The sequence below is a fragment of the Tasmannia lanceolata genome, unplaced genomic scaffold (assembly GCF_043159265.1).
Source record: "Tasmannia lanceolata isolate RefF3 unplaced genomic scaffold, GAP_Taslan_0.1 ptg000013l, whole genome shotgun sequence".
In the NCBI taxonomy this organism is placed as follows: Eukaryota; Viridiplantae; Streptophyta; class Magnoliopsida; order Canellales; family Winteraceae; genus Tasmannia; species Tasmannia lanceolata.
Window position 1 is genome coordinate 10,343,178 of NW_027518690.1, and position 23,695 is coordinate 10,366,872.

General features: G+C 38.5%; 1 protein-coding gene and 1 pseudogene across 2 annotated transcripts; one reads left to right on the forward strand and one right to left on the reverse strand.

Annotated features, from left to right (window-relative positions):
• Positions 1 to 1,869: 1,869 nt before the first annotated feature.
• LOC143889745 (ATP-dependent DNA helicase At3g02060, chloroplastic-like) lies at positions 1,870 to 22,877 on the reverse strand. Of its 2 annotated transcripts, none has more exons than XM_077394069.1 (6): positions 22,139 to 22,877; positions 19,287 to 19,512; positions 15,539 to 15,784; positions 15,184 to 15,318; positions 3,186 to 3,503; positions 1,870 to 2,795 (listed from the first exon to the last, which is right to left on the reverse strand). In XM_077394069.1, exons 1-6 carry the CDS (start codon positions 22,738 to 22,740, stop codon positions 2,136 to 2,138), a joined length of 2,187 nt encoding a protein of 728 aa, XP_077250184.1. In that variant the 5' UTR covers positions 22,741 to 22,877; the 3' UTR covers positions 1,870 to 2,135. The 2 variants fall into 2 exon arrangements, with proteins under 2 accessions (XP_077250184.1, XP_077250183.1); XM_077394068.1 differs by having other exon boundaries at positions 3,183 to 3,503; positions 22,139 to 22,876.
• On the forward strand, positions 7,555 to 8,552 carry LOC143890543 (xyloglucan endotransglucosylase protein 6 pseudogene; annotated as a pseudogene).
• Positions 22,878 to 23,695: the final 818 nt, after the last annotated feature.

Consider the following 23,695-nt stretch of genomic DNA (forward strand, 5'->3'; position numbering starts at 1 on the left):
ATAATTTAAAATTGCAACCACCCCTTGTTAAGTTTAGAATTGAAAACAGGCAAGATCGAAAACCCTCTTACAATGCTTGATTCACCTTTCTTCATGGGGCGAATCGATGACCCTCGTACAATTGCTTGAATAGAAACAAAGAAGAAAGCTTGATGTCTCTTGAAGGCTTGTACAACTTGTAAGCTCACAATACCTCTCCAAATAATTACAATAAAGGACCTATTAAGATCATCTTCTCAAATGACTAAATGCACAAATTGAAAGGTCAAGTAGGTGTGTGTGTGTTTGTTTTCCAATTGTTCAAAAGGTTGCTAATGCATCAATTAAGTCCATATTTATAGGCCTTTAGGAAATATGACCGTTGGAGGGTAAAATGGGCAAGATTGATGCAAAAAGACCAAACAGAAAACTAGCCGTTATAGCCCGCAACGGCTATATTTTTGTAGGTCCGGTCGACCAGCCAGTACACTCTGGCCGTTTTATTTTTGAACAGCAAGAATCGCTTGGTCGATCGGCCCTTCACGGATTCCCAATTTTGATTTTTCCAGGGCTTCGACTCGAATCCACCGGCCCTGTAGGAAATTACAAAATTTGAAATTTAAACATTAATATCTTTGAGATTTTGTCCATGGGTCTTGATCTTATCTTTTCACAATAATTGGGACCTTTGAAAATGATTTGAGTCAAAGCATGGAGGCTTCCAAAATGGTTTTCAAAAGAAATTGATAAAAATCTTTGAAAGAGTGCAAAAACCATTTAAAAAGCGATCTCCAATACAATTTAAGAAATGTAAAAATACTTGTCTTCTTGATTGTCTTGGCTTGAATGGTCCCCTGTTGGACTCTTGCATCTGCTTGTGAACCTTTGGCTAGAGTTGAGCATGCGAGTCCACCATTCCCGAACACTTTCACTTTGGTTCCATGAATGAGTCACATCATAGGTTCATCTTTCAAGCTTGGGCTATGGAACTTGTGCAAGAAGTGATGTCCTCATGATTTGTCTGTCTGATACACATCACATGCAAAGTACATTGGTATAGTTAATCAATTTTGGTTTGAGGGTCATCAAAACATAGGTAGGGTTGAACCCTTGAGCTAACAAATGGATCTTGCCATTTTGAAACTCCCTGGAGAGGATCCAAGAAAGAACACTCTCTTCTAGTAACCGAGCTATTTATAATTGTGTTTATTCTTTTAAACACTCTCTGAAAGCTAGGGTTATTATGAGAATGCAGCTGTTAGTTTTTATATTGCTATACTGATTTATCTTTTTGCATTGACTTTACCGAATCCGAATAGAATTGAACACTAGAATTGGAAGAATTAGAATAGGATTGGAATTTGGCGTCGATACTGATTCCTGTATTTCAAATGCAGCCTAAGGCTACATTTGGATTGCAAGAATCGGGAATTGAAATTGGCATTCTATTTTGATTCCTATTTTGAATTCCCTAAGGTTATGATGAGAATGCCTCCTCTTGCTGAAGGCAGAAAACAGATTACAGTATTTTTCTACATCAGTGTTATTTCCCACCTGTTGTAGTGGGAAACAGATTCAATCACTTGATTTTGGCAATCCAAACATACCCTAAGGTTTTCAAATTCTTCTGGAAATACAACTCAACTCAACTTAAGACTTTGTCCCAAACTAGTTGGGGTCGGCTAATGAATCCTTCAGAAAATTTTCATGAAAAAGTTCAAAGAATCTCAAATTCTTCTGTAAATGAAATGGAAAATATCTATTTTGAAAATGGGTTTTTCCCCACGCCTCATTTTTTTAGTGGTTGCCCGACATGGGTCTTATCCAGCACTGATTATCCTAGCAGCCATTTGCTTAGAATAGTACCAGCAACTTGTGTGACCCCAGAAATTGCCGTAGGCATAACAAGATATTGGATTGTATCATTCGACACTTACATTTTCTTGTAATTGGCCATCCTGCATGGATAGATTCAAGCTGTTTTGCACACAAAATACTACTGCTATATCATCACAACACAAACCTACTTTAAACTTTTGGCATCTACCAGCCCTACTATGTCCTTGATTTTTTTTTCCTTTTTTTTGAAAGATAGACCTACTATGTCCTTGAATTTGTAACCTATGGGTATCCATAGTAGCTTATGATTGATCGACCTACTCGAAGCGTGGTTTCTTCCGGCTTCCCAACTCTCTTTCAGCACGAGCACTTTCTTCTATGGCCTCAGCACGAGCACTTTCCTGTCCGGCCTCAGCATGAGCACGAGCATGAGTAAGATCTACTTTCTCTGCAACCTCCATATCTACTTGAATGCCAACATTTACCTTTCCTTTTTTAACACCACCAGCACTTTTTCCTAGGAAGCTCCTTTCTATATGACTAGGCCATTCCATGAGACCCGAGCACCTTTCCTTTTCAGGCAATGCAATTCCATGCAATTCAGAACTCTCCGTCAACTCAAGAGCCTCCGTTTGACATTGACTAGCACGAGCACTTTCCTTTCCAGCATTAAACTCTGCTTTAAGACCACTAGAAATTTCCCATCCGCTCCTCCCCATTATATGAACATATAAGGGACGCAGATCAGCAAAACTTTTGAGAAGATCAGTAATCTTTTTGCGCAAAGCATCCTCACGTTTGACGAAACTCAACCACCTTTTCCTTTCAGGCAATGCAATTCCATACAATTCACACCTCTCCCCTGTCAACTCAAGAGCCTCCGTTTGAAACTGATAAACAACATCTCCCATTTTCGACAGCACGCATCGGACCTTTTTCATCAACTCAGTCTTTCGCTCAGACAAAACACCCATTCTCTGGATTTCAGAAAAAGAAAAAGAAATATTAGATTTGCTTCGTAACGTGCTTTACAGTGAAGGAGATAATAAATCAAATAGCTAAGAAATATCAAAGCAACCTAATCATTTAACTATCCAAAGATAATAGGAAACATGAAAGAGAAAAAATAGCTCCTAGATCTTTTTTTGGTTGACCCAGAAGATCTTTTTTTGGTTTTTACTGGTCGCTCAAAAATCACTGAAATCTGTTGTCATCGAATTCTACCACCTAATAATCTTTACTTCTAGTCATCGAATTTGAACCATATTCTATATAGTTTTCGACCGTCCAATGTTCAGCGAGGAAAAAAGTACATGTTGTCTGATGTTACAATTGCATAACTCTGTTTGAACACCAAAACTTACCACCTTTCCAGCATTCAACTCTGCTTTAACACCACCATCACTTTCTCCTGGGCTCATCCTTACTGTATGAACATATACCCGACGCAGAACAGTTACCCTTTTGAGAAGATCAGTCACCCTATTGCGCAAAGCATCCTCGTGTTCGATGAGACTCGACCACCTTTTCTCTTCAGGCAATGCAATTCCATACAATTCACACCTCTCCTCTGTCAACTCAAGAGCCTCCATTTGACACTGATAAATATCATCTTCGACTTTCGACAGCAACCGTCGGACCTTTTTCACCAACTCAGCCTTCTGCTCAGACGAAGCATCCATTCTCTGGAATTCAGAAAAAGAAAACGAAATATCAGATTCGCTTCGTAACGTGCTTTACAGTGAAGGAGATAATAAATCAAATAGCTAAGAAATATCAAAGCAACCTAATCATTTAACTATCCAAAGACAATAGGAAACATGAAACAGAAAAAATAAATAAATAAAGGACCCAAAATCGTTTGGGTTAATTTTCAACAGACAGATTTCTTCCAGTTTATATCAAACCGGTTTTAAACGTGAGAAAGAGTTGATAGTGGTCGTTCAATTTCCTTATTTCCATAGCAAACAACTAGCCGTGTTTTGCACTGGATTGTCTCGTCATCTATCATATGATCCCAACCCTTCAATTGGAGGAAATTTGTTATTGAATTGTCAATGAGGCAGCAGCCTCAACCCAATAAAGCCGAGTGAGTCCTATCTTTGACCTATCTAAACCGTCCATCTGATATTCTTTACTTGGAACCACCTATGGCTCAAAAAACAAAGAAATCAACAATTCTACCATCTAATAATCTTTACTTCTAGTCATTGAATTTGAACCATATTTTATATAGTTTTTGACTGTCAATGCTCAGCAAGGGAAAAAGTACATGTTGTTTGATGTTACAATTGCATAACTAATTGATTTCTTTTCTTCTTCTTTTTTGTGGTGGGGGGGGGGGGGGGGGGGGGGGGGGGGGGGCGCATGGCATTGGAAATATGCAAAAATTTAAATCAATCTGAAAAGTAATGTAACCGGCCATTGAAACACTTAAATTTTGGTACTCTTGCAAACACGTGGCCGGGTTTCGGGTCGGGTCTGGTTATCTTGTGTTCAACCCGAACCCAATCCGAAATAAAATCGGGTTGGTTTTTTCGAACCCAAACCCGAACCCAACCAGAGTTACCATATGGCCAACCCAACGCGAGCAGAAATCGGGTTGAACCCGACCCAAGTTGCACCCCTAAAGGCCCATGAAATGAGCAGTTACGATCAGTCAAAGATGGGACTCCATGTATCATAGTGGGAGTGTGTGTGCTACTTGGATGTGATCAGATCCGTTGATAAATAGACGACTACAGATCTGGCCAGACGGAATTGAAGTATTGAACAATGATGATTATTTGATAAGTGTGCCCACAAGGGTCTCTCCCAAGTCCTAGTAAAAAAACTCCCAGCTAACTCAAGAATTCATCCTCGGGTCCAAAAGGATGGGACACTGATCAGAAATGGCTTGTCGAAGGCAACCTGCTCCTGACCAAACCCAACCAAGCATGGCAAATTAGGAAGCAATCTAATCTACTCTTCTTTATGTGCCCCAAACAAAGCAAAGTCAACAAGAGCATTTCTATCAACTAACTTTGAGAACGCCGGCATGCCAGGCAGAATTCTGACACTAGAAACATTGCTCAATAAAACATTTGGCATTGAAGTCTCATCTCACACGCACAAGGAAGCCGTCACCTTCCTCTAACCACCTCTAACCCCACCCAAAAACTACTGTGTGCCCATTTTTAACCTCCAAAAATGGAAGGGTTAGGATGATCCTATGAAGCTGGTTTTTTGGGCGCACCCTATCTATATGAGGGCCTCTCAAAGGAATGCTTTGGATCATCCAAACAATGTGGGGACCCCTGTATTTGTGAGCTCTAGCTATATATATATATATATATATATATATATATATATATATATATATATATAGCTAAATTTTCACCCCCACAAATGGACATCCTATGATGATCCAATTGAGCTAAATTTTGGTACACACCCCATCCATGATGGGGCCTTTCAAATGAATGCTTAGGACCACCCCAACAATGCGGCCCCACCCTTGTTTTACGCTTAGCTGCTAACGTTAGCAGGAACCCTTTTCTCATATATATATATATATATATATATATATATATATAGAGAGAGAGAGAGAGAGAGGTGTTCCTGAGCATTCATTTGGGCCCACATTTTTGGGGTGATCCAAAGCATTCATTTGGAAGACCCTTCCATGGATAGGGTGTGTACCAAAAATCAGCCCTATAGGATCATCCTAACCCTGCCATTTGTGGAGGGAAAAATGGGCAGAAACATGGACACAGTGTCTGTCCATTTTCCCCTCCACCTTTGATGGGGTTAGGATGATCCTATCGATCTGATTTTTGGTACACACCCTATCCATGGAAGGGCCTTCCAAATGAATTGGATGCCTCCAAAAATGTGGGGCCACACGTTTTTGAGCTAGAGCTCAGATAAGCTTATCTGAGCTCTAGCTCAGGAACACTTTCCTCATATATATATATATATATATATATATATATATATATATATAGAGAGAGAGAGAGAGAAGGGTTCCTGTGCTTGAGCGCGGATAGCTTATCTGTGCTCGAGTGCTGAAAACAGGGGTGAGGCCACATTTTTTGTGTGTGTGTGTGTGGGGGGGGGGGGGGGGGGGGGGACCCTAAGCATTCATTTGGAAGGCGGCCCCATCATGGATAGGGTCTGTACCAAAAATCAGCTTCATTGGACCAGCATAGGGTGTCCATTTGTGGGCTTCAAAATGGACAGATACTGTTTGTCTACTAATGTGCCCAGTTTTCACCCCACAAATGGACACTCTATGGTGATCCAATGGAGCTGATTTTTGGTGGACACCCTATCCATAAAAGGGCCCATCAAATGAATGCTTTGGATCCCCCCCCCCCCACCCCAAATATGGCCCACCCCAGTTTCTGTGCTAGAGCGCAAATAAGCTTATTTGCGCTCGAGCGCATAAACCCTTTTCTCATATATATATATATATATATATATATATAGCAGAAGAGAAAAGGAGAGAATTATTTGAATTTTTCCCAAAATTCTATGTGAATTACACATCACTTTTTTTAACAAAGGCACCCATTCAACCCACATATTTTCAATCCTACCCCCTCCCTTTATGTTTTTTAACAAAGGCACCCATTAAAGCCACATAATTTCAATTCTACCCCCCTCCTTTATGCTTTTTTAATTATGGAAACCTCTATAGATTGGAGGGCTAGGATCAGCCTATGGAAATGATCTTACGGGCACAACCTATTGATGTTGTGTTCCATCACATGGACGGTTTGGATCAACCGGTGATGTGGTCCGTACAATTCTTTGTCGGCCCGTGCATCGCACGGGGTTTTTTACTAGTATATATATATATATATATAGAGAGAGAGAGAGAGAGAGAGAACGGTTTCTACACAATAGTGTAGATAAGTTATCTACACACTAGCTTAAAATACAATGGAGGGCATATTGTTTGGGTGATCCAAACCATTCATTTGATTGGCCTCACATAGATAGGGTGTCCACAAAAAATCAGCTCCATGGGATCATCCCAACCCTTCGAACAGTGGAAGCAAAAAATGGATAGATTTGTGAAGGGTTGGGATGATCCTATGGAGCTGTTTTTTGTGGACACCCTATCTATTCGAGGATCAATCAAATGAATGGTTTGGATCACCCAATCAATATGCCCTCCACTGTATTTTAGGCTAGTGTGTAGATAACTTATCTACACTAGTGTGTAGAAACCATTATATATATATATATATATATATATATAATGGTTCCTGCAAACGTGTGCAGGTAAGTTACCTGCACACATTTGCAAAAACAGGGTAGGGCCACCATTCATTTGCAAAAACATGTGAACGGATCTGCAAATCAAGAGCAATGGAGTCACAATGGCAGGAAAAACAACGGTCCAGCGAGCAAAAAAAAAAAGGGACACCAAAGGTGCGCACAACGAAAGTATGTAAAGAATTACAGCTAAACAGATAATCAAGAAATAAAATGAGAAGACAGTAAATGAAGTAAAGAATGAACAAGAGATAATAAACAGATAAAGACATAATAAAATATAACTTAGGGCATCACATAGCACCCTAAAGAAATATAAATTAAGGCATCACATAGTGCCTCAATGAAATATAAATTAGGGAATCACATAGCGCCCTAATAAAATATAAATTAAGACATCACATAGCGCCCTAATTCATATCAGTTCTTGCATAGGCAGCAATAAAATATATATATATATATAAGGAACATTCTTTTTCTTCCAAGCTCGCTCAAATGGCCTTGTCTGTAGCTTCTCAATCTTTTTTGAGGTGTATTGTTTTAGTTATATGTTACTTCTCTGTAGCTGTTCTTGCTGCTGGAAATAGCTCTTCGAGCTTCGACGAGCTCTTTCAGCCAAGTTGGGCTTCGGATCATGTGATGTATGAAGGAGAGGTTTTGAAGCTTAAGCTCGATAACTCTTCTGGTGCCGGATTCTCGTCCAAAAACAAGTACATGTTTGGAAAAACTACGATCCAGATTAAGCTCGTTGAGGGAGACTCCGCTGGAACTGTTACTGCCTTCTATATGTCATCGGACGGTCCAAATCAGAACGAGTTTGACTTTCAGTTCCTAGGCAACACCACAGGTGAACCCTACCTGGTTCAAACCAATGTGTACGTGAACGGGGTTGGGAAAAGGGAACAGCGCTTGAACCTCTGGTTCGACCCTACCACCGATTTTCATTCCTACTCCATCCTTTGGAACCAGCAACATGTCGTTTTTACGTGGATGAAACTCCGATACGTGTGCACGCGAACAAGGAAAAACAAGGATTGGCCTTTCCAAAGGACCAACCAATGGGGGTGTATAGCTCGATTTGGAATGCGGATGATTGGGCTACTCAAGGAGGTAGAGTGAAGACAAACTGGGCCCACGCTCCGTTCATATCTACTTACCGTGGATTCGACATCAATGGTTGTGAGTGTCCCATGTCATCATCACTTGAGGAGAATATGAAACGGTGCAGTAACACTAGAGCGAGGTACTGGTGGGACCAGCCAGTTATGACGGAGCTGAGCGTGCATCAGAGCCATCAGCTAATGTGGGTCCATGCCAAACAACTTATTTATGATTACTGTGCTGATTCTCAGCGCTTTCCGGTCTTGCCTGCAGATTGTGACCCGCAACGAGAGAAAGAGAAGGAAGGAAACAAGAAAAGGAAGAAGAGGAACATGGTTGCTGTGGTTATGTTCTTATCATGGGGATAAAGATGTAGTGGGTTTTGATTGGGGGTTACACTGTAAAAATGGGTAGACAACGACATGATCTCAATGTTTTTTTTTATTTTTCTTCTTTTGGGCTTTTGTTAGACTTGTTGTTTATGTAAAAATTTATAAAATTCAAAAAAATAATGAAATAAACTAATAAATGAAGGTAAACAAGTAACAGCTACTGTTAAACACATAATCAAAACAATAAAGAACTGCAAAGAAAACTACAACTAAGCATGTGAGTAAGGAGATAATCTCAATCTGAAAGAAAACACACAAGAAACAATGATAACCACAAACATAAACTTTAAAACACTAACAACAAACCCTAAGACTATAAACGTTGTCGCCCGAATCTTCGGATGGTCTGAGATGTTCATCTAAAGCCGCCTACGTATCCCCGCCTCACAGGAATCAAGACAATGTAGTTCTTACACGCCTATTCTAAATTATGATGCCTAAGACATCTAGACCACTAAACTAGACTCGACCTAAAAGACCGAACTGATTTTTAAAGCCTCTTTAACGTTTATTTAAATTCAAGTGAATTGTGAATTTTAGGACACCCTATATGCCCTAACTAAATGCAAGTTTAACCCTAAGCTAATGCAGGTGGTTCCTACAATCTATGTGCAACTAGGCTGTGTGTCTTAAGGAAAATAATAGGCAGACTAAAGCATCATAAATCTAGTCATCAGTCGGCGATGTGGATCGCCAACTGACCGAACAGAGGTGTCAAACTCCTAGCTAGGACAAACTCTTAACTATAAAACAAACACAAACAAAATACACAGTATATCAGGACAAACTCCTAACTTTAACACCCTCTATCTAGGACAAACTCCTAACTCTAGAGGAAGATCTTTTCGAAAACATGTTTTATGAAAAAAAATTGTATTTTTAAAAGGGTTAAATGATTTATTTACAAAATTTGACTGGACTTGGGATATGGATCCCAAGCTGCCTACATACCTCGTGGAAGAGGATCATGCCAACGTAGTTCGAAAACAAACTTTCCTAACTACTGCCAAAATTTTAAGTTTTCAAAGGTTTTTGAATTTTTGAATTTCTGATGTTTTCAAATGTTTCTAAGTTTTAAAATTTCTAATGTTTTTGTGATTTTAATATATTTCAATGTTTTTTATGTTTTAAAAATGTTCCAATGTTTTTTTACTTTTAAATGTTTTCACCCTTAAAGGGAACATGCAAACACAACAACAAACTAGGGCAAAGCCCTAAAGTTAAAGGGGAGACCCCAAACAAGCAACTAGTATCAAAAGGAAATGATTCACAACGAATAAACTAATGTCCCAAAACAAGTAAATGATCCAAGATCCCAAGCAAGCAAACTAGTGTCCCAACTAAAACAAACATGGTAAGATCCCAAGTAAGCAAAGCTCTAATAAGATTGTGCTAGTCTCTAATAAAGATGAGTGATAACAACATTAAAGAACAAACTCCTAAACTAAAGGATAAACTCCTAAACTAGTACCACTAAGAGGGGAGGCAAATAAGTCAAAGACTCGCTAATAACGCTACCAAAATGAATAAACAAGGGTGCTAGTGAGACTGAGCAAGTTTCCTAGACACAAAGGTGGACTCCAAGTATCCCTATCATTGCCCTTGCAATGATAAATAGGGTTTAAGGTAACTAAAAGAGTAAGTTAGTCTTCTAACTATAGGGGGTACAAGTTGGGGTACAACTTAGAGAGGGTTCTATAAATGAGGCGACGCAAGCCTCCTATAAGTAAACTTTATAACATGACCAAAGTGACCTCCCTAAAGGTAGGCTCTACATGAGGCTTGTCTCCAAAGGAGAATTGCCTATCGAGACAGAGTGTGTCTCCTAGTGAGGGCTCTAGATGACTTTTTCATTGCTCTTGCAATGAAGAAAGGCTACTAACACTCCAAAGATATAAACTTTATAACATGACCAAAGTGACCTCCCTAAAGGTGGGCTCTACATGAGGCTTGTCTCCAAAGAGAATTGCCTATCGAGACAGAGTGTGTCTCCTAGTGAGGGCTCTCGATGACTTTTTTATTGCTCAGAAGAAAGGCTACTAACACTCCAAAGATATATAAAAGACTGGGTAAGTCTAAAAATAAAATAGGGGAGTGCTACTAGGACTAAGCAAGTCCCCTAATGAAGGGCTTGGGTTAACACCTTCATCGCCCTTGTCTTGCAATGACAAGGGAATCTAATGTCTAAAGGGAATATCTGAAAGACTTGAAAAGGCTCCTAAAATGCAGAAAGAGAATGGGACATAGGACTTAAGCAAGTCTCCCCTAATGATTGGCTTGGGTTAACACCTTCATCGCCCTTGCAATGAATAAGTAACAAAACCTTATATGTCCAAAACACTTAATCAAGGGATAATATTATGAAACTTGAAATAAACCAGCAACGCTATGACTTGAAACATTTTGGGCAAAACCCAACCAAATCAATGTACCACTCAACCATATAACCTTGAGGTCACAATGTCGTAACATCTTTACACCAAAGAACTCTATAATAAATGGAATGAAGGGTAATTATAGGCAAATAAATATCACTCATATAGTTAGAAACAAAAGTCAAAGACTATATATATGACTATCCAATTGTTACTAATTAACACACCAATACAATGAATTTGAATTTATCATAATGAAAACAAGATATAAAATCTTCCAATTCAGCACACTAAAAATGAATGTTGATAGTTTTCAGAAATGAAATGAGTAATTACCCAGCCAAAAGGAGACCATCCACTGCTGAAATTAGTACACACCATTTGTGGTATATATGCATTAACTAACCACAAACATATTGCAGAAATAAACAACAATTTTTTTATGAACAAAGCGAAAAAAAATGCATTAACTAACCACAAACATATTGCAGAAATAAACAACAATTAATCTTAGAGAACTGAGCAAATAATTGAAAGATTCATTAGTTATCCCATAAAAATCCTGACTTTTATAATAAAAGGGAAAGTCCCACCTATTAAGGATGGAAAAGTCCCACCTATTAAATAGTTAGGGTTGTTTTGAAACGAAATGTGCAATAAAGCCTTGTTCCATTAGAAAATTGATGATTCTAACCTCTTGAGGTGTCAATAAGGTTCACATATGCACCTGTACTTCGCAATTCGTCCAACCATTCCGTTTTCCGTTTCTCTGTTCTTTTCCTTACATTTATATTATGGACTCTAAAAGGCATACTCACCATTTCGAGGGATAAGTTCCACATTTTATGTTTTTCATCCTCTCTCACAGGGGAGGGAAAAGTTTTCTCCCATCTAATTCACAAAAAGTAATCTCTCATCCCTTCTGCTGAATGCACACCGACACAGGTTTCTTTCTCATGCACGAGGGCAAGTTTCTAACCATGTATAATTTTGTCAATCAAGTTGTTTAGAAATTTATCAATCAAAAAAAGGTTGTTCAAAAATTGTGTCACTTGATCAATGAATTACCAAATGCATTTACTATCAGACTATGTTCTTTTTCAAAAACATATATTTCTTCATGTTCTCCATGCATCACAAACAAGCAACATAAACAAAATATGGTTTCAGTGACGATTCAAGTTGTTTCATACCAGTATTAGGGGATAGTAGATTTTGAAGCTGTTCTGTTGTTACTTCCTGCACTGATGAACACGAAGAACTGAAAACATAACAGAGATGGAAGGACATAATTTAAACTCCAATTGTTGCCTTATACATTGACTCTGTGCAGAACATTATTAACAGTGATTATATACAGTTTAGATTAAAAAAAAGAGTGCACTTTAAAATTCATGCAAATGCTACTAATAGAGAGAAGATCCTATACCTCCTATCTATAGAGGGAGACTGAATAAAAACAGAGGTAAAATCGAAAATTTTTGCATGATTTTTTCATGAAAAAAATAAAAGAAAAATAGAAGGAACCAAAAAGAGAAACAGAGAAAATCCAGTATAAACAATGAGAAAAAAAAGAAACAAAGAACAAAAGCCACTTTAAACGCTAAATTTTTGCAACTTTTTTGCAGCAAAATCGAAAAATTTGCACTATTGATGATTTTTGCAGCAAAAAAAAATCCTAACTTTTATACAGATAACAACAGGGAATGGTATGAGAATGAAGAAAAGTGGGTTTCTGCTAGATTGCCATGTGGGGGAGATGGAATAGAAAAAAGAAAATAGAAAAAGACAAAGGCAGAAGATGAAACCCTACATACACTAAAAATCTAAAAATAAATACAAACAGATGAAACCCTATTAAAAAATGATTTGCAGGCCATACCCTCTTAAAGTGATAAAACAGATGAAACCCTCTTGAAGTGATTTGCAGATGAAACCCACTTAAAAAATAGATGAAACCCTATTAAAGTGAGGAAAAAATGATGAAACGCTCTTTTTGCACATCATTTGCAGGAAAAAAAAGAGAAGAAGAGATTAAAGTTAGAATCACACTAACCTTAGGGGCGGCAGAGAGGAGACTTGCAGAGAAAGCAAGAGAGAAGAGAGACGCGGATTTAGGATCCAAGATTGAAAGAAAGCTTGAAGGAACAAAGCTTCTGGTTCGAAATCCTTGCTCGCACGAGTCGCAGAGAAGGAGAGAGATTTCGGCTGGGTTTTTCTTCCCAACAGAGTCGCAGAGAAGGAGAGAGATTTCGGCTGGGTTTTGTAAGAAATCGCAGGTTTTTCTTCTCCTCTATAAATTTTGTTTTTCTTCCCAACAGGTTTTTCTTCCCAACCGCACCAAAGAAACATGCGATCACACTCTTTTGAGGTTTTTCTTCTCAACAGACTCGCAGAGAAGGAGAGAGATTTCGGCTGGGTTTTGAGATTTCCGCAGAGGAGAGAGAAGCTAGATCGTGACGCACCCTCGATAACGCAATTTCTCTCTTTCTTTTCCCGCATGGGCCCACGTTTCAATAGCCAATGAGATAGCTTCTCTCTCTTCAACCGCATGTTTCGTGGGTGCGCTCAACCGCACACTCTTTTTCCTCTTTTTATGGGTAAGCTATGAAAGACTTTATTGAACCAAATTAATGCAGAACTTACCTCCGGCCATGGCAATTAGAACCGAAGATCACGACTCCCTCGAACACAATCTCCGCTGCGCAAATCTCAAAACATGCGGTTGAAGAGAGAGAAGCTATCTCTCTTCAAGAAAACTCAGCCTGGGAAAAAGAGTGTGCGGTTGAGCGCACCCACGAACATGCGGTTGAAGAGAGAGAGAAGCTATCTATCAGATAAACCGAACTGAAACCAACCCGTTGCCACCCCTGTTCACACCTCTCAAAACAGCTATGAAAGTTGTAAATTAAAAAAGGTTCTTAGTTAACGGTCCGGGTTTAGAGTTCTCTAAAAATCCGGGTCGTTACATGATCAATCCCATCACTCCCACACACCCCGTTTGTTTCAGATTATGTCAAATGATTGTAAGCCCAAAAAATATTATTGGACTCAAAATTACATTTAAATTTGAGTCCAATAATAGGTTTTGGGCTGACAATCGGTTGTCAGAATCAGAAACGAACAGGGCCTTAATCATTTAAATATAAACTGAACGGTGATATCGATGATAAAGAAACTTGTGGAGCAAGATAACAGAGCTTCACATTCAAATCCACACAAAAATAAATACCTGGCATCACGGAATCCAGTCAATGCTAAGTAAAGGGTTCGTGGTATGGGCGTTGCAGAAAGAGTGAGAACATCAACTGAAGTCTTGAATGAAGCTATCTTCTCCTTTTGTTTGACGCCAAACCTCTGTCAGGTCAAGAACCAAAACTCATGGAAATCAAGCACTCATCATAGAATATGATATGGCAATCAAAATAGTAAAGATCAGAATAGTTATGTGGTAGTCAATAGTCATAATTCCATTCTCGTTAAAGCGCATTTGCCTAAGAACATGCAAGTGGACTATGAGATTCAAGATTAGAACAGCATCTTTTTCCATCAGAAAAAAGGATGTATAAATGCCCTTGTCAGATTTGGACATTTTTTCAGGGCGTGAAAAATGCCTCGATTAAAAATATGAGACATTATTCTGTCAAAAGAAATATGTACAACATTTGGTCCAACTAAGCATTTCGACATTTTTTGTGAAGGTGATTGATTAAAAAAATATTGGAAGTGTACATAAAAAAATAGAAAGAAAAACTTGCTTACCATACCAGCAATAGAACATAGAATTTCACAACTTTATATAGAAGACGAGTGAAAATACATGCATGCTTACGCATCCAAAGGCGTTAAATTTATCAGCAAACAAAAAATATGTTCAATAGCCTCCAACATCATAGAATTTATTGGCATTTCATTGGAAACCACCAGCAAGAATGGAATGAATAGCCTTACGGCTCCAATCAAGGGATGAATTCCAAGGAGACTCTTAAGAACACGGAGTACCTTGTGCATGTGCTGTAACCTCAGGAATAGAAACTTCTTTTCTAAAATATATTCCTAGTAAATCATTTACAGAAATTGCCATCCCTATTGTTTAAGACACTTTGATTATCCTAAGACTGTATGATAAATTATTAAGTTCTAATTCATTTCATGTCTTTCTAAGAGCCAAAGACCCCATGAGGATTAGGATCTATTACATATAAAACTAGAGAGACTAAAAGGAGGCAAACCTGTTCCTCATCAACAACAAGAAGGCCAAGATTGCTATAAACCACCCGACTCCCAAGAAGCGCATGAGTTCCAACAATGATGTCCAGATGTCCGTGTTTAATCATTGAAAGATACTCCTCCTTCTCTGCCTTAGTCTGCAAACAACGACAGAGTTAGTCTATCATGGAAAAAACATTTAGAATTACACCAAAGTTTACATTTTTTATATGCTATACCTGTGCAAGTTTGAATATATGGTTTATAAATAACAGAAAATATCCTATTTTGAATGGAGTATCTTTTGAAAAAAGGGTCATAATAAGATCACAATTTATTTTTCTTCTTTTTTACCAGAAAATAAGAACATTAGCATACCTGAAACCTGCTCAAAAGTCCAACCTCGATATCTTGATACTGAGAAAAGCGATCGGAAATGACACCAAAGTGTTGCTTGGCTAGAACAATAGTGGGTGCTAGAACCATAGCTTGTTTCCCTGCTGACACTACGCAAAAAATGGCACGAAGAGCAACTTCAGTTTTTCCAAACCCAACATCTCCACAAATCAATCTGTCCATTGGAGTTTCCCTCTCGGTCAAATCGTTCTCAACATCAATAAAAGCCTGCCCAGCTCAACTAATGTAAGGAATACATAACATAAGAAAAATACATAGCATCTAGACTACAACAAACTTTAAACTGGCTATAAAGAAATGTAGATCCATTATTAAGTCACAAATAGAATATGTAATTTTTGAGAGCTGATATTTGGACCTCCCACGTTTTAATAACCCTGTCCCTTCTATATGTCATTTTCTTATTGGATATACCCTGATTTTTTTGTTTTAAAAACATACAATTGTTTATACAAAATGACTAATATGCCCAGTCCTTTTCCATCAATTCCTCTTATTCCCTCCGTTGCTGGCTTGTTGCTTTCTCTCTCCTATTCTTTCTCACCCACCAACCCCGACACCAAATTCGCTAACTTGTTCGATTGGCCAATTCTCATTCTCAGTTATCCAACACCAGATCTTCCCAAAGGACCCAAACCCTCCCTGTTCCAAGACCAGGCTCAAACCAACCTCAGTCTAGAAAACCCCTTTTATGTGCAGATAGAGCTTATGATTTTCAACCCTATAACTATTTGCCATCATCTAGAATGCATATAAATTGCAAAATCCACAATAAATTCTTCTCAGATTTCTTAACATTTCAAACAAACCAGCAGATAGTGATGACTGACCTGCCCCAAGTCTACAAATAGGAGAGATTTTTATTTTCGAAATTGACTCCTGACAGATCAACGTAGTAGACTCCATAGCAGAGAAACTTATCCATGGTGGTGATGGAGCTCAGTTCCCCCCATCCCGGCCGATCTGATCTTCAGTGTCTTAGTCAAGCATTAATGTGGAATAGCTTCATTCAACACGAGCAGAGCTTGTGCATACCTTTAGAGGAATAACTTTGGAGAGGGAGGGGGGAGTCGGAATGAAATTGCCTGTTTTTGCTAATATGTTGGCTGTCAGGGATGCAAATGTTCATGAAGATAAGTTCTCAAATAACTGTTTCAATGTGGCCTCTGCATTAGCAACCAAAGTAGACTATGATTTTGGGCACAAATTTCATAGATATCAGAAATTTCATAGCCTGGTTGGGAGGTCAATTCTGGAAGTTCAGGACAGAATTACGTTAAATGGTGCCACTTCTCCATGTTGAGGTATGATTCGAGATCAGACCTCATTTTGCTCTTGAGATCGGAATTCATAGTGACCGTGTTAAGCTTCAATGGATGTGTGAATTTAATGTAGGTCCCGTCTAATGGTTCAAGACTCTATTTGCACATTCTGGTAAAGCTTGATCTCTGTCTTTCGCTGCTCAGTCTTGTCAGAAATCAGTTGCATTTTTCAGAGATAAGATGAAGAATCTTTCATTTATCTTGGGTTTTAAGAAAATATCATGCTTTTCACATCGGTTTTCAGGAGACGTTTGCACCAAGAAAAGAATTGTGAACATTCTAATTTTATAAGATCCCATGGGCATTCTCTCATTATATATATATATATATATATATATATATATATATATATATATATATATATGATTTTGTGTGTGTGTGTAAAATTTGCCTAAATTCATATAGACAAGTGGCCCCAAATAAAATTTTGGCATTCCAGGGCGCTAAAACCTCAAATCTGACTTTCCATATTTGTTCTTGTTGGTTTTGAACGAAGAGGTGAACGTTGAGGACTCCTTTAGCAGAGTAAATGGGCAAGTTGTTTGGAATGTGAGATTCAGAAGAAACATGTTCGATGGGAAGCGAATAGAATGACATTGTTCACTGGGTTAGAGTTGGTTATATAAAAAGGCATGGGTTTGATAGAAGGATTTGGAAAGGTAATAATTTGGGAAATGTGGTAAAGTCTTTTTTCAATAGCTTTGTTGGACTGATATCCTAAATCTGGGGCTACGATGCTTGGAGTTTGGTTGCCCCTTCCAGAGTGAAGGCTTTCTAAGAGTGTCTTCTTAATTCAAAGATAAATTTTTTGCTGAAGTGGTTTTTCGGCTTTGTGCCTCCCATCTTTCTAAAGCTATCCTGCCTCTTCCTTTTATAGATCTTGAGACGGGATCCGGTTGAGTCATTCCTTTTCTAAGAGACCTCTGTCACATTGGGACCCTCCTTCCTCCATATTCTTGAAGCTCAATTTTGAATGTTCTAGTATTAATAATCCGAACCTGTCTAGTAATGATGGTCTCCTTAGATCTAAGGACAGAGTGACAATGGGCGTTTTGGGGACCGATTGGTTTTAGGGACTCAAATGAAGAGGAGGTTCTTGCACTTCTCCATGCTTCTTGTCGATTCGTCAGGAGCCATTGGACCATGTAGTCCATGTCATCGTTGAGGGAAACACAGTCAATGTCATTAGGTGGCTTAATGATAAACAGAGACATCCCTGTAGATTCGCTGATTAATTAGAGGGATGGATTTAAATTTCAGTTTCGCCCTTGGCCGAAACTGAAACTTTGGCTGAAATTTGGGATTTCACGAAATTCGCTAAATTTCGGTTTTGGTTCCAACTGAAATCTGAAATTTTGGATTTCGGACCAAATTTAAAACCATGATTAGAGGAGATTTTTATTTGCTCGGCACAGTTGAGATTGTTGTTAGACATGTTTGGAGGTCTTGGAGGTCCTCAAACAGTGAAGCAAATCAGTTGGTGAGGGAAGGTTTAGGCAGAGATCATATTACTTTCTTTGTCATCCTCTCTCCGCGAGGTTGAGGTCTTGTTTTTCCTTTTATTGTTACTTTTTCTTGATTTTGTCTTGCCTCTTTGCTTTTGTGTCTCTTTGCTTGTATTTGGAGACCTTCTCGGGCTCTTCGTTTACCTTCGGGCTTCTATGTAGACTGTTCATTGCTCAAAAAATGATGGAAATTTAAGAAAAAAAGACACAATAACTAAGCAATGTTACCTTGAAGTGCAAGCATTGCTAACCTGGTTAGAGATAAAAGAGAAGAAAGAACCTAGTCAAAACCAATATGTAAGCTAAGCCACCATTTTTTCATTGTTGTTTTAACATTATCCGTGGAGTTAATTATGGTACAAAACATGTAAGGTTGTACACTACAAGGACAGTGCATGCTATGATAAAAGAGATAGTGCCCATAAGAAAAATTATGGCCATGCAAAAATCATGTCATTATTCCATCACTCGGTCAACAAGTGATGGAATTGAATGGGCGGCCCAGTGCACGAGGCTCCCGCCATTGCTGGGTCTGGGGAGGGCTGGATGTGCGCAGCCTTACCCCTGCTTTTGCAGAGAGGCTGTTTCCGTGACTCGAACCCGTGACCACTAGGTCACAATGGAGCAACCTTACCGTTGCGCCAAGGCTGCAACTCTTTAAATATAAAATAAAAAAATTACCGTTGGAGCAACCTTACTTGTATTCAATTACAAGTGATGGAATTGAATACATTAAAAATTTGTGTTAAATATAAAATAAAACAACTAACCTTCTAGAATCTTCAAAAGCAAAATCCTAGTAGTTCATCTTCATGAAATACAACAGACAAAATAGGACAAACACAAAGAGGTGCAAAGAAGCACTTGGTTAAACAATTGCACCTGTTTTTGATCTGGAGTGGGCTCATAGGGAAATTGAGCAACAAATTCATCCATAATAGGACTTTTTGGGTATGGAGGCCTTTTTTGTTTTAGCCTATGTAAGTACAGCTCCATCAAGTCAACAACCATTTTTTGAATAGCAATCTTCCCTTTTATCCTTCTCCTCTCCCATGCACTAGAGTCATTTAATTTGCTCAATGTTCGAGGCTTTTTTGTTTCGTTTGGACTGCAAAGAAGCATCAAAATAGCTCAAAATTAATTTATAAGAAACTTAAAGGATAACATATAGAGGGATATAATGATAACCATTCTAAAAGTTCCAGAAAAAATGTACAGAGAGAGAGAGAGAGAGAGAGATAAATAACAACCCAAACCGCTTCCTCCATTGTTAAGATACCATCTCCTGGGTAAACCTAATGGTGCTTGACAATTTTATACCATCTCCTGAGTAAACCTAATGCTGCTTGACAATTTAATACCATCTCTTGAGTAAACCTAATGATGCTTGACAATTTCAAACAACTACACACTATAACCAGGGATAAGTCCAGGAAGCAACTATATGTGACTTCAATTTGGAGAGCAACAACTATGAAATATTCCATTTCAAAAAAAACAACTATGAAATATAACTATAGTCAACAAAGAATGTCACAAGAACTGCAGTGCTTAAGGTCGTGAAAATTAAAGCTTCAAGAAGATGGCTCTCAAATTAAACAAACCCATATAGGTCAATAAAAAAGAGTCGAGCCCATGGATCAATGGGGTTCACTCATATCACGCAATGGAGAGAACCCAAGGACTAAAGAAACAGCAGCCATGATCTCACTCCAAAAAAGCCACGCTCTCACAAAATAGTGCAAGAATCAAAAAGAAAAGTACTCATATTTTGTAGGGTATCACTTTTGGAGCTAGAGGCCCCATGGGACACCCACTATGATGCATGAATTCTTCGCCCCATGTTTCAAATCCGTATCGATGCATTTCGACCTGCGAATCGAACATGAATTCCAGTGTTCTAAAAAGCGCTGGGCGATGGATTCTAGCAAATCCCCATATATATATTTATTTATTTATTTTTATTTTTATTTTTGAGAGAGAGAGAGAGAGAGAGAGAGAGAGAGGAATGCTAGACTCACAGGAGCCCTTGCAAAAAAGGGTAAAAGAGAAAAACTCGGATTTGAAAGAGAACTCGTCCAAGGTAAAATGGAGTCAACTTGAGCGATATGATGATTGACTCAGGGACTTTTTAAATAGTGGGTTAGAGTATTACTACATTCCAAACCCTTCACTGAGTTGAACATGGTAGTGCTATGAAAGGAGCAACAAAACTCTAGCATCCTCATAAATGAAACATAACATTCTTGACATGATTGGAAACGCCTATAGAAGCACAAGAAGTATTGTGAATAATAATCTTCATAAAAGTTTCAATTTTCCAGCATTATTAAAAACATGATGAGAGACATCTAATCTAAGACTCATACATACCACAACTATTAGAAATAACCCTACCCAAAACACGCTTTAAACCCAAAATGAAAATCAAACTATCAATAGGCCGTCTACTTTAGTCAGCACGTATTAAGAGTCAGTTTCTATCCTTTCCTTTTTCTACGATATTTTCTGTTGGAATAATGATTCCCCATAGCTTCTACAATACCATTCTAGAGCTTGTCCTGTCTTGCCACGGCATGAAGTCATTAATGATTAATTTGAACTTTGACGGTCCTAGTTGGGACAAGTGTGAGCCTATGGGGTATTGAAGCATCTTTGGCAAGTCAAGTTGGAAGACCTTTTTATCATTCATGACCCCGTGGTAAATTGTTCAAGACCAAAGCATTGACGTAAGATGCACAATAAAGGTAGCTGGTATTCCTGGCTCGGTGTGAACTCACTTGTTTTATTAAAAAAAAAGGTCAAAGATCCCCATCAATGATTCACTCACTTTATAAAGTGATGACCTGGCTAAGAGCTTGAAGGTGCTTCTTCTCCTTTTGTATGCAGAAAAACTTGTTTTGGACAGTTTGGCTTGAGTCCTGCATAAATGATGACCTCATGGCCCAGCTGATAGCTTGGCTTACTTCGCAACTTTTCCTTCTGTATGCCAGAGTCAACATAACTAAGAAACATATTCAAAATGTCTTTTGATCTCCTTCAAAACCAATACACATCTAATATTGGTCCTACGTATCTGGATTATCAAAAGGAAAGAAATTGTACTTGAATATCAAAGCTTGAGTTCCTTTGATCTTCGAAACAAATACACATCTGATATTGGGCTACATATTTGACTGAACTCACTCGTTGTGTCAAAAAAATCCATTCAAAAAAAAATATCAAAGCTTGAGTTTTGAAGCTATCAAACAAAATGTGTTAAGCAGTGATTGTTCAATGGAATTTGAGCTCCGCTTTTTATTCAAGAAGGTCAAGTACTTTTGTTGAATCTTCTCCGAAGAAGCTAGCATGACATTACCAAGAATTCCTAATCCCATTTCTAATCTTACACCAAATCGAGTTTTATAAGTTTCAGGGAAATTCCTAAATATTTATATGCTCAAATTGTTCTCTTAACAATACGGTCAGTCGGTTAATACCCCATTAAAGCCCCCTAGAATGTGTAATTAGCAAATCGATGGGAATTAATATCAACAAATGAAAAACTTCTTCGAATAGAACAACCTCTAGAACTAACACCAGAAAGCATTTCAAAAGTGCAATCACATCAACAAATGTTTTAAGACTTCTTCATTGGAAACATGTATAAATTATCCTTCCAATGCACTTTATTAACGAGCACCCTTATAAGCAAAACCCAAAAAAATATAAAACAAAAGGAACAAAAAACTCACAGGCTATAGCGGTAGAGCATACGAGACGCCTTCTTAACAGGAAGTTTCGCCATTCCATCAGCATACTCTATAAAAACAAACTCAATCGGCTCCCTACAATCTTTATTTACATCAAATTTAATCCCCACAAATCTCCCAATTCCCACCTTCTTATGCACAACATAATCCCCCGAACGAAGCGTATAAGGATCAACTTTATAACTAAAAACCCCATCTTTCCCTTCCCTGTCTCCCTTCAATTTCTGCAAACCCCTTTGCTGTTGCTCCTTCACCATCTGTATATACTTATCCGCTTCCTCCGAATCCATGGCCGGTCTCGAAATCTCTCTCTTCCCATGATCTCTACGGATTTTTTCATTCAAGGCCGCAATCCCGTCCTGCTCGATCTCTACCTTGTCTTTTCGAGGATTTGCTTTTGAGATTGATATTCCTTCTGTGTATAGGACATTTCTGAGAGAGAATTGGGTTCTGCACGGGCATTTTAGGGTTAGGAATTTCAAAAGCCTAGGGGACTTTCGGGAATTGAAAAGTAAGCGTTTGCTTGAAGGCGTTTGGCGTTCGTAGAGTAGTATTGGAAGGAGAGAAGCTTTGGTAATTGCCATGGATGAGTTTCAGAGAGATGGAAATTCCGCCATTGAAGGTGCAGAGAGAAAGGGTTTTGGAAGGGTTTTTCACGGATAGGGAAGATATTTATTAAGGTGGCTTTGGCTGAAACTGTTGTGGCGGGGAGAGTAAGCTGAACTTCAATCGGACTGAAATAGTTGTCTGAAAATTTATATTTGCACCCCCTCCCCCTTTCTTCCATTTACACCTCCTTTTGTTTGTCGTTTAGTACAAATGACTGTCAATTGGTCGTTAATTGAGATTGAGATGGGACAGGCATCAATCGTGTGGTCCACCACAAGCATGGTTCGATTATGCTGGTTTCACCTAATAAGATGACCCAATTGAGTGATTTTATCATTGAAATGATGGGTAATTAACTCTAAGATCTGTATTTTTTATGACAATGAAACTGTAATCAAGGACTTAGCTCCCACAGAAAGGGGACAATCTTTGGCGATTCAACGACCATGATTGTGCCACGTTTACGGACGATCCAGGGATCAAGTTAAGTGTGACATGAAGAGACATGAACATTTAGACAGCAAAGACAGAGTAGAAGGAGCTTCTAAATGGAGCCCGACACATTAACAAGGGAGGGTGGGCAGCATCCTAAGACACCATGTTCCCCAAGTCAATGCATGCAGCATAAGGTGAGGCCGCTTTTGGATGCCTCATGTTTTTGTATTTGGATTTGGATTTGGAATTGATTTTTGGATATAAAATACATCAATCATCAAGCTCGTGTTGAGAGAGAGGAATGGAGGGAGGAACGTCTTGTTGTTGCAGCAACAAGGTCAATGAGCAACGAGGGTGAAGGTAATTGCCACAAATATTGATTTCCAAATAATATCTTGCAGAACAGATTTGCAAATAGGATTATTTTTCATTGCTGTAGCTAATTTGCAAATCTAAGGATCTTATCCGGTTCCAAATCTCAATTGCAAATGTGAG

Bases quoted from the DNA above. Each gene is read 5' to 3' on its own strand.
- LOC143889745 (XM_077394068.1), bottom strand. From the start codon at position 22,740: ATGGCAATTACCAAAGCTTCTCTCCTTCCAATACTACTCTACGAACGC. The intron at 15,319-15,538 runs GTATGCTAATGT...CGTTGTTTGCAG, and splicing joins GACTTTTGAGCAGGTTTCAG to ACTAAGGCAGAGAAGGAGGA. The intron at 3,504-15,183 runs GTTTGCCTCCTT...TCTGAATTCCAG, and splicing joins TTGTTGTTGATGAGGAACAG to AGAATGGATGCTTCGTCTGA.